The sequence below is a fragment of the Chinchilla lanigera genome, unplaced genomic scaffold (assembly GCF_000276665.1).
Source record: "Chinchilla lanigera isolate Chin_1 unplaced genomic scaffold, ChiLan1.0 scaffold00094, whole genome shotgun sequence".
NCBI classification, from domain to species: Eukaryota; Metazoa; Chordata; class Mammalia; order Rodentia; family Chinchillidae; genus Chinchilla; species Chinchilla lanigera.
Window position 1 is genome coordinate 4386766 of NW_004955495.1, and position 10907 is coordinate 4397672.

At 62.7% G+C, this 10907-nt stretch overlaps 1 protein-coding gene across 1 annotated transcript in view; it reads left to right on the forward strand.

Moving 5' to 3' along the window:
* Positions 1-381: 381 nt before the first annotated feature.
* Sema6b (sema domain, transmembrane domain (TM), and cytoplasmic domain, (semaphorin) 6B) overlaps positions 382-10907 on the forward strand; it is a gene marked incomplete in the record, with an annotated part of 12284 nt that continues 1758 nt past the window's right edge. The window contains 17 exon segments of the mRNA XM_013505185.1: positions 382-676; positions 1675-1871; positions 2021-2144; positions 3629-3689; positions 3843-3905; positions 4326-4427; positions 4840-4930; positions 5267-5386; positions 6048-6136; positions 6824-7041; positions 7997-8128; positions 8275-8424; positions 8725-8907; positions 8997-9149; positions 9812-9889; positions 9984-10042; positions 10710-10907. Of these exon segments, the coding sequence (XP_013360639.1) occupies positions 492-676; positions 1675-1871; positions 2021-2144; positions 3629-3689; positions 3843-3905; positions 4326-4427; positions 4840-4930; positions 5267-5386; positions 6048-6136; positions 6824-7041; positions 7997-8128; positions 8275-8424; positions 8725-8907; positions 8997-9149; positions 9812-9889; positions 9984-10042; positions 10710-10907 (2203 nt within the window).

The following is a 10907-nucleotide window of genomic DNA, read 5'->3' on the forward strand; positions in this document are numbered from 1 at the left end:
GACAGAAGCCACCCATTGAACTAAGCCAGACACACCTGGGCGCAAGGGTGCACGTCTGACATCCCAGAATTCTGGGAGGCTGAGGCAGGAAGATTGCAAATTCAATTTTCGCAAAATTCAATTCAAGATTGCCTAGCTTGGAAAATGTAGTGGCTTAGGGCAGCAGGGGCGGCAGGGGCGGGCAGCACCGGGAAGAGTCTAGGCAAGGCGGAAAGGGCCCGCGCGGGCGGGTAGTGGTCAGCCTGCTTCCATGCGAGGCCCAGGCTGGGCCGGGGCTCAAGGGTCATTGTGAGCCCTGGAGGCTGCAGAGCAGGGGAGGGGCTGGGAAGGAAACTCGCAAGGAAGCAGGGCCAGGAGCGCACGCGGGATCCGGGCGTCCGCTGAGTCACAAATCCTGGAAGCCCAGGGTCAGGCGAGGCGGCCCACGATTCCCTCCAGGCCTTCCTGTTTTTTGGCCTTGAAAGCTCGGTGGCGGGCACTGCAGGGCGCCCATGTCCCCCAGTCGCTCTCACTTGCAAGGGCCTCCGGATTCTGGAGCCACCCAGCCAGCGCGGGGCTGGGAGACGACCTGCTGCCCAGAAGGGGAACCAAGGCCCGGCCCGCCAGAGACTTTCCAGGACGGTACCACCGCAAAGATTCTCAGTAGGAGCTTCCGGGACCCGTCGCACCCCTTCTGGTAGGGGCGCCCCGAAACGGGGTCCCCAGGCACGGAGGGCTGGGCTCCAGGGGGCGGGTTCCACTCGCGCACCGGAAGTTTCTGCCAGGGTGCCTGGAATAGGAGAGGGAAGAGGCGTGCCCCTTGGAGGTCGTGAGGCGCCTGCCGCAGAGGTATTCAAGCTGGGGACAGAAAGACGGACTCAGGAAGGACGCCAGACCTCCCAGGGTCGCCAAGGGTCAGGGACAGCTGGAATAGTCTGTGATTCTCTAGTCCTACAATTCCTAGCTTTTTTTTTTTTTTTTTTTAATATATAACATTCTGAGTCTTTGATTTTATTTTTTGAGGCTTTAAGAATCTTGTGTTTTAATTCTAAGAATTTTTAAATAATGTGTTCTGAGAGTTTTTAAAAAATATTTACCGTAGGTCTGGATGTGGTGGTATATTCCTGTAATCCCAGCACTCAGGGAGGCTGAGGCAGGAACGCTGCAAATTCAAGCCTAAGCAACTTAGTGGCTTAGCGAAACCCTGTCCCAAAAATAAAAAAGAGTTGGGGTGCAACACAATTTGCGGGCCCTGGGTTCAGCCCCCTGACCTGGGGGGAAAATATAAAGATGTATGTAATTGTCGTGTTGATTTCATACATTTTTGTTCGAAGTCGTTTCCTGCGTTTTTACTCACACGTGGTGCTAAAGTTGTTCTGCTGATTAAAGAAGTGCTGGGGAATGTACAGGTGTGGTGGCACAGGGCTGTAATCCCAGCACTGGGGAGGCTGAGACAGGAGGATCGTTAAGTTCGAGACCAGCCTGAGCTACAAAATGAGCTCAAGGATAGCCTGAACTGCGTAGCGAGACTGTCTCAAGAAGACTAAAAAAAAAGCAAAACAAAACAGAAAAGTCCTGGGTATTATTATTAAAGTTTTTTTTATTATCCCAGTGGGGCGGGGCGGGGCGGGACGGGGGTGGAGTTCCTGGCAATAAAGGAGCAGATGGAGGTTGGCGCGCGCCCTCTCTCGGTAGCTTCCGGAAGTGCACACCGTCCAGCTCTCTGCCCCGCCTCGTCTGCCGTTGTCACCTCTGCCACCTGGCCCTCGCCATGCTGACCTCGCGAGCGCCCCCTCCCCGCCCGGCCCTGCTGCTCCTCCTGCTGCTACTGGGGGGCACCCACAGCCTCTTCCCCGAGGAACCGCCGCCGCTCAGCGTGGCCCCCAGGGACTGTGAGTAGGGCGACCCTGGGGAGGTGGGGCCACGAGGGTGGGTCTGTGGGTCCCACCGGGAGGGACCCCAGAGGCTCCCCAAGTCGGGGCACCTCAGGCCACCTTGCTCCCTCCTGGTTCTTGGCTCATCCCCACGCCCGCTCCCTCAGACCTGAAGTTCTACCCCGTGTTCGTGGGCGGAGGACCTGGGCGCCCGGGCCCTGCCGAGGCCACCGAGGACCTCAACATCCAGCGAGTGCTGCGGGTCAACAGGACGCTGTTCATCGGGGACAGGTGCACAGCCTTCCGGGACGCTGCGGGGAGCTGGGGGCCGGGGCTGCTCCCGCTGGGTGCCAGCTCGTACTCTGGGTGCTGGGCACTGCGTTCTCAGGGTGCTGAACTCGGTGCTGGGCGGCTGGAGCTGGCTTAGGTGTGAGAGTAGGGGAGGTCGTAGTTCACTGAGTGGCCAGTGGTCCAGCCAGTCCTGAAATGTGAACCGTGAGAGAGGGCACGGGAGAGGGGCCGCTCGGGAGGGCTTCTCTGGGGAGGTGGCATTTGGGTTGAGAGCTAAACAATTTTTCAGCCGTGGAAAAATCTGGAGAAGGATATTCCCTTCCAGGCAGCGGGCACAACCAGTGCAAAGGCCCTGGAGGAGGACCAAGCCTGGTATTTTGCAGGAGCAGGGAGGAGGCTGTGTGGCTGGAGCAGAGGGAGCGAGGGGCAGAGAGGGAAGAGGGGAGGCGGGGAGGGAATGGAGGCCGTGCAGGGCCCTGTGGGCTGCAGGAGGACTTGGGCTTTGGCCCCAGGGAGGTGGGAGCACTGGACGGCTGAGGACTGAGGAGGGAGGATCGGACTCGGTGCTCACGGCGCCCTCTGGTGGCTACTTCGGGAAGGCCAGGTTGCGGGGATGAGGGTGGGAGCCCGGCACCAGGCCCTGGCCCTGCTGGTCCGGGCTGCTGGCTAGAAGTTGGGCCGGGTGCAGGCCGCGGAGGTGGGAGAAGCAGGCGGGTTCGGGACAGACTGCGGGCAGAGCCAATAGTACTAGCTGGTGTGCTGAACGTCGGAGGGGACAATGAGGGGGGATATGGGGACCCTCACAAGTTGTCTGAAGCCCCTAAAGGGTGAACCTGGCTTTAACTGAGATGCTGGGGTGCACATCTGGGGGACAGATCAAGCACATGGCCATGGAGTCCCCACGAATCCCAGAGGCACTGAGAATGCCCAGGAGCAGCTAACCCCAAGGCTGAGCTAGGGGAGCCGGGGCCCGGAGATAGGTCCGACGGCATCATTGCGTTGCAGACAGAAGTCAGAGCCGGGGGTGGGGTTGGAGGAGGGCAGAGACGCGAGGGGCTCAGAGACGCACTGAGGCTGGGGTTCCCAGGAAGCGGGGTGACGCGCGGGGTCAGGTGCTCTGAGAGGAGGAGGATGGAGACGCGTCCCGGCGGGAACACGGCGAGGCCAGCGATGACCTTGACCAGGGCAGTTTCTGCCGCATGGAGGGGAGGGTTAAGAGCAGGAGGGATTCTGGGGCGCTGGGGGGCTCCTGGTGTGAAGACATGGGCGATCCGTCAGGTCGGGCGTGTGTGTAAATGTGCGGTGCCGTGTCAGGGCCCCAGGGAGCGTGCAGGCAGCTTGGGGACGGGAGCGTGCCTGGTGTGGAGCGATGGTGCCGGCGTTGGCATGTCCCTGCATCTTACTGCTGGACGCCAGCTTTGCAGCGGGAAGGATGGGGTCGGGGAAAGATGGCGACCGCTCAGTCTCACTGGGCCCTCCCGCAGGGATAATCTGTACCGAGTGGAGCTGGAGCCCCCCACGCCCACAGAGCTGCGGTACCAGCGGGTGAGGAAGAGGCGCGGGCAGGAGGGGAGGGGTAGGAACGGGGGGCTTCCACCAGGGGGCGCTCGGGAGCTGGGTGGAAGTGGCCCTGCCCAGCAGGTGGATCTCAGAGCTCCTAGGTACTCCGCGCCTTTCACCAGCTCTCTCTGCCTGCAGAAGCTGACCTGGCGGTCTAACCCCAGCGACATAGACGTGTGTCGGATGAAGGGCAAGCAGGAGGTGCGTGCACCCGGCCCCGCCCTGGCTCTGCTCCTCGCCCCGCCCCTGCCGGCCCCAGCCACGCCCGCAGGGACCGCCCCTCCTTCACCCAGGCTCGGACCCTGGTGTTGCGGTCCCTGTGCCCAGAGCCTAGCCACGCCCCGAAATGATCGGCAGTCACGGCTCCGCTCACAACCCTGACCTTGCTTATATTGCTGTTACAAAATTGTTCCTTGTCTTGTCTCCTCCTTGGGTCACAGAGGTGTCCCGGCCAGTCCTAGTTCAGCCTCTTCAGTGGCCATGTCCTCACTATGGTCCCCAGTGCTGGCCTCACCCAGGTCCCCGGCCCCTCCTCTCTGTGGTGCCTTTCAGCCTGGGCCACGCCCATAGTCAGGGCCACGCCCACACCACATCCCCCCTCTCTCCCCCTGTGCACCGCAGGGCGAGTGCCGGAACTTCGTGAAGGTCCTGCTGCTTCGCGATGAGTCCACGCTGTTTGTGTGCGGTTCCAACGCCTTCAACCCAGTGTGCGCCAATTACAGTGTGAGTCTCCGCCCCCCAGAGGTCTCACTGCCCTGGCTCCGCCCCCCAGGCCTTGGCGCCTCCACCCTCCTTTGGCCAAGATCCACATCACCTCCTACAGGAAGCCTTCCTGGATGTGTCCCTCGCCCCAGATCCAGAAGGGCCACTGGTTTCCACAGAGGGCCTGAACAGGGGTCAGGGAAGCTGCAGCCTGTTAAACCACCAGCCAGCCTAGCTAGGACTAGTTCAGCCCATGGGTCATAAGAGGATCGACCCTGAGGCCTGTTGACAGATCAGTACATGAGGCCCAGGGAGGCCTTGGCGCCTGGCCAGGGTCACACAGCCATCCAGGGGAAAGCCAGGCTTCTCCCTGGAGTTGAGGGCTGGGGAAGCCAGGGCTGCCGGATCTGTACTCAGGCCGTCCTCCCTGCAGATGGACACACTGCAGCCTGTTGGGGATAACATTAGCGGCATGGCTCGCTGCCCGTATGACCCCAAACACGCCAACGTCGCCCTCTTCTCGGGTGAGTGCCTGCCTTCCTGGTAAGCCAGGGCCCTGGGCATGTTCTGACACTTTCTGTTCTTTCATGAGGTCACTTAGCAGGCCCTGGGTGACCAGTTGTCCACCCAGAAATGGGCAGAGTCCCAGTTCTGCTCAGAGGCTCTGAGAGGGCCAGGGCTCCAGTGGGACCCAGGCTCAGCCTAGGGTCGGTGACGGAGCCCGGGATCCAGGCTCAGGTGGTTTGGGATTCAGATGCTGTCGGGGCTCAGCCTGGAGACGAGGTCCCTGACTTCTGACCCACCCAGCTCTGCGCCCTAAAATCTGGTCTCTCGCCTCCTCCCTTGCTCCCCCTCCCCAGACGGGATGCTCTTCACAGCCACCGTGACCGACTTCCTGGCCATCGATGCCGTCATCTACCGCAGCCTCGGGGACCGCCCCACCCTGCGCACCGTGAAACACGACTCCAAGTGGTTCAAAGGTGGGGGCCGGGGGGAGGGGAAATTACAGTGACTATGACGAGAGGTGTATATGTACCAATTCCCAAGAAGAACCTAACTAAACTGGAAGAGCATCGAGTCTAGAGTTAGTAGAGCTGACATTCATCAAACTCCCCTACCAGAATAAGAGCCCCGGGCTGTTGAGGACGGGCCTCCACCCCACCCTGTCTTTGGTTGGTTTACTTGTTTCTGTGCTGCTGGGGCTGGGGGCCAGGGTCTCGTGCTCGCCAGGCAAGTGCTGGCCCCTGAGCTGCACCCCAGCCTCCCCTGGTCTGGCGGAAGATAAACCGAGGGAAAGATTTGGATCTAAAGCGGAACCTGCTGGAAGTGGGTGGCTTGGGAGCTCAAAATGGAAGCACAGGACGAGGATGGCAGGAGCTCAGCTCTCCAACACATGAGGGAGGAAGGGGACAAAAAAATAGCAGGTTTGCCGTTTGGAAGGGAGTGGGACACAGCGCCTTCGGGCTCCTGAGCGCCTTTCCCCCTCAAAAACAAAACAAAACAAAAACCAAAACGACGACAACAGAAAGCTTTGAGCCCAGTTCATTTTCCCGGATAGCCAGCCTAGGTCCTTCCCCATGGAGGCGGCCACGCTGCCCCGGCCGCCTTGTGACGGTGGCTTCCGGCCCCTGCTCCCCACAGAGCCCTACTTTGTCCACGCGGTGCAGTGGCGCAGCCACGTCTATTTCTTCTTCCGGGAGATCGCGATGGAGTTTAACTACCTGGAGAAGGTGAGGCTGCTTCCCCGAGAGGCCCAGGCGCTGGCGCAGGGGAGCAGAAGTGGGTCCCCGAACGCCCCTCCGCCTGGGAACGCAGGGTCCCAGCCTCCTCGCTACTCCTCCTGCCGAGCCCTTGGAGACATGTCAGGCAGTGGCCCGGAGGTCACAGCCCTGGTGCTGTTGCTACACACCTGGCCGCCCACTCAGCCACTGTCCATCTACCCACTGCCCGCCCACGCCCGCCACAGTCCCACCCACCCGTCTGTCCGTGAGCGCACCCGCAGTTCCCCTGTCCCCTCTCCAGCTCCCTCCTGCCCAGCCACTGACTCTGCCATCCTGCGTCCATCTGTCCATCCATCCACCCAGCCACTGGCCGCCCATCCACTCCCATCCATCCACCCATGCGTGCATCCACTTGCCCTTCTGTCCTCCTCCCCAGCCTGTCCGTCATATCCCTCAACCCATCCAGCACCCAGACAGTGGTGAGGTGCAAAGACCAGCACCTACCTGCCGCCTGGGCTGCACACCTCCCTTCCATCGTGCCTCAGTCCCCCCATGTGTGCAGCGGGGACCCTGCGGGCCATCCGCATCGCGGTTGGGAGGAGCACTCCCCCGGGCCTGCGCGGCAGGCGGCCCAGCTGTGGCCGGGCCTCCCCGGGACCCTGGGTTCAGGGCCCCATCTGTGGCTGCCGCGTGCAGGTGGTGGTGTCTCGCGTGGCCCGGGTGTGCAAGAACGACTTGGGTGGCTCCCCGCGCGTGCTGGAGAAGCAGTGGACGTCCTTCCTGAAGGCGCGCCTCAACTGCTCCGTGCCCGGGGACTCCCACTTCTACTTCAACGTGCTGCAGGCCGTCACCGGCGTGGTCAGCCTGGGCGGCCGGCCCATCGTCCTGGCCGTCTTCTCCACGCCCAGCAACAGGTGGATGGCGCTGCTGGGTGAAGGGGGAGCCTTGGCCCAGAGGTGTCCCGCTCGCTCACAGATACTCCCCAGGGCCTGGGTTGGGCGGCACTGGGCCCCAGAGGCCTCAGCCACAGGCTGGGATGGGGGACAACCTCCTCCTCCGTCTGTGGGAGAAGGAACCAGGGAGGACTTCTTGGAGGCAGGGGCATTGGAGCAATGTGTGTATGAGACGGAGGAAGAAGGGAGGGTGTTCCAAGTTGGGGAAGAGCAGGTGTGAGGATCCTGTGGCTTCGATGCACTGGACTGTTAGGTCACACAGAGGACATCCATGTGGCTGAGGAGAGGACAGGAATGAGGGGGAGGAAGAGGATGTGAAGGCAGAGGGCAATGGGAGGATTCAGACATGGAGAGGAGCCTGGACTTCATTCTGAGAGCACTAGGGAGCCACAGGAGACTATAGAGGGAGAGAAGAGTAAAATCAGATTTGCATGTTTATTGTAGGTTTTTTTGTTGTTGTTGTTGTTGTTGTTGTTGTTTTGTCTTTTTGAGACAGGGTCTCACTGTTCAGTTCAGGTTAGCCTTGAGCTCACTTTGTAGCCCAGGCTGGTCTTGAACTCAGTGATCTTCCTGCCTCAGCCTCCCTAGTGCTGGGATTACAGGCATGCGCCACCACGCCTGGCCAGATTTGCATTTTTAGAAAGGTCTCGGGAATGAGTTGACAAGGCAAGTGTGGCCCCTGGGAGACTGGATGGCTGGGAAGACCACAGTGGGTGGCTTTGGGGAAGCTGAGCAAGGATCCAGCTGAGATTGCACGGAAGGTGCAGTGAATAGGTCTGGCAAGCAGACAGGGAAGGCTGAATCTTGGGCACGGGGCTGAGGGTCCATCCAGCAGCCAAGGACAGGGCTCTTGTGCCCCTCTTCCCTGGGCCCCGCTCCCGCCGGGCTCACCAGAGTGCCCTGTCTTCACCCCCAGCATCCCGGGCTCGGCAGTGTGTGCTTTTGACATGAGGCAGGTGGCCGCTGTGTTCGAAGGCCGCTTCCGAGAGCAGAAGTCACCCGAGTCCATCTGGACCTCGGTGCCGGAGGATCAGGTGCCGCGGCCCCGGTGAGCAGCACCCCATCCTGAGAAGGTCCCCAAAGGATCCGTGGGCGCCAGGACGTTGGGCTGGGACTTCCAGGCTGTACCCATTTTGCAGATGGGGAAACCGAGGCTGCCGAGTTCGATCTGATGCTCCCCTTCCTCCTTCCCAGGCCGGGGTGCTGCGCAGCACCGGGCTCGCAGTACAACGCCTCGAGCGCCCTGCCAGACGAGATCCTGAACTTCATCAAGACGCACCCGCTGATGGAGGAGGCGGTGCCCTCCCTGGGCCACGCGCCCTGGATCGTGCGCACGCTCATGCGGTCAGCGCTGGTGGCGCCGGGAGGGGGAGAGTCGGATCCCCGCATGAGGGGGACTCGGGGCCTCATCGGGGCCGGGCTGGGGTTGCAACCCAGCGCCGCAGCAGTGCCTGGGACCCTCTTTCTGTTCCGCAGGGCCGTGGGCCGCGCCGCGCACGCGCACGTCTGGGGCTGTCCTCGGCTTGCATGGGCGTGGCTACGCGCACCCATAAAACCAACCCCGTCGTTAGGGTTAGGGTTAGGGTTAGGGTTAGCCCCAGACTCCGCAGGGCCAGCCTGACGCCCGCTCCCATCCACCTGCAGGCACCAGCTCACCCGAGTGGCCGTGGACGTGGGCGCCGGCCCCTGGGGCAACCAGACCGTGGTCTTCCTGGGCTCTGAGGTGGGCACTGTCCTCAAGTTCCTCGTCTGGCCCAACGCCAGTGTCGCGGGCACCACTGGGCCCAGTGTCTTCCTGGAGGAGTTTGAGACCTACCGGCCCGACAGGTGAACTGGGGCAACGGCTGGAAGGTGGCGCTGGGGGGCGGAGACCGGGTGGGATGCCCTGACCCCCTCGGTCACTTTCCTGGCCCCAGGTGCGGACGGCCTGGTGGCGGCGGCGTTGAGACGGGGCAGCGGCTGCTGAGCCTGGAGCTGGACGCGGCCTCGGGCGGCCTGCTGGCGGCCTTCCCGCGGTGCGTGGTCCGCGTGCCTGTGGCCCGCTGCCAGCAGTACTCGGGATGCATGAAGTGAGTGCGCGCGGGACGGAGGGGTGAGCTCGGGGACGGGCGGGGATGGCACCCGATGCGTTGGCAGACTGGGTTTGTGCAAGGCCCTGGGGCAGCATGGAGCCCGGTGAGGTCCAGGAGCAGCGAGGAGCCCGGGTGGCTGGAGCGGAGGGAGCGGGGAGGCGGGGAGCGGACAGACGGGCAGTGCAGGGCCCTGTGGGCCGCAGGAGGACTTGGGTTTTGGCCCCAGAGAGGTGGGAGCCACGGAGGGCCCGGCTTGGTGCTCATGGCGCCCCCTGGTGGCCGCTGCGAGGAGGACCGCGAGGTGGGCCGCAGGGCATGACAGCGGGGCGGGGGTCAGGGTAGAACCCGTGTCCTGCTCTCCAAGTGGGAGGAAGTTGAGACGCCCTGCGCTGGGCTCCTCTGGGCTCGGTGTGCGCTCAGCATGGAGCGCCAGTCGTCACAGTCATTGCAGTCGTGACTCTGCTTCTCGCATCAAGGACAGAACCTAGGCCAGCCTGTCCGGGCTCCATCCTAGCTCTGCCACCTGGGCCAAAGCTAGGCTCTTGAGCCTCAGTTTCCTTACCTGTGAGTTGGGCGGCGAGCGGCCCCCCCCCTCAAGACCTGTCCTGCCGTGGTGAGCAGCGCCTGGGTGCTGAACGACGGTCTCTTGGCCCTTCTAGGAACTGCATCGGCAGCCAAGACCCCTACTGCGGCTGGACCCCGGATGGCTCCTGTATCTTCCTCAGCCCAGGCACCAGGTAGGGGGTGGGGAGGGGCGATGCGCACCCTGCCCACTGCCCCCACTGCTTGGGGACATCTGCTGACCTTCTGTCCTCTCTTCCCCCTACTTAGGGCCGTCTTTGAGCAGGACGTGTCTGGTGCCAGCACCTCAGGCTTAGGGGACTGTACAGGTGGGTGGAGGAGGGGCAGCCTCGGGCCTGCTGAACCCCCTGGTCCTGGAGGGTCTCTTGTCCTCTGTCACATACATGCAAGGGGGGGACAGCACCCATGGGAGGTGGCATCCGTAAGGGCATTGGGAGGGCAGGGGCCGAGGCTTCTCGGGTGGGGAGGTGGGAGAAAGACACTACAGGAGGCAGCCCCCGGGGAGGGTCACAGGCACAGAGAGTGCCAGAGGGGAGGTGAAGCGGGCAGATGGGCAAGTTTTGAGAAGTCAGACAGGCAGAGGACCCTGCCCAAAAACAGGCAGACTGCGGGCCTTCATGATGTACAAAGGGAGCCGGCGCAGCTTGTCCTCCAAGCTGCTTGAGAGGCTGAGGCAGGAGGATCGCACATTTGAGGGCACCCTAAGGGCCACTTAAGTAGGATCCTGTCTCAAAAAAACACGGAAAGAGTTGGGGATGCAGATTAGTACAAAGGCCCCGAGTTCAATCCCCAATACTGACAAAAAGTTGTGGGGGCCGCCTGGGGTGCGGCTTAGTGGTGAGCGCTGGCCTAGCATGGAGGAGGCCCTGGGTTCCATTCCCAGCTCTGCAACAGTAAAAGGACACACAGGCACCCCGCCAGACAGGCAGACGGGCAGCAGAGGGACCCTCACCAGGCCCCTTGCGCCCCCCGCAGGCCTCCTGCGAGCCAGCCTCTCAGAGGAGCGCGCTGGGCTGGTGTCAGTGAACCTGCTGGTGACCTCGTCGGTGGCTGCCTTCGTGGTCGGGGCCGTGGTGTCCGGCTTCAGCGTGGGCTGGTTCGTGGGCCTGCGCGAGCGGCGGGAGCTGGCGCGGCGCAAGGACAAGGAGTCCATCCTGGCGCACGGCGGCGGCG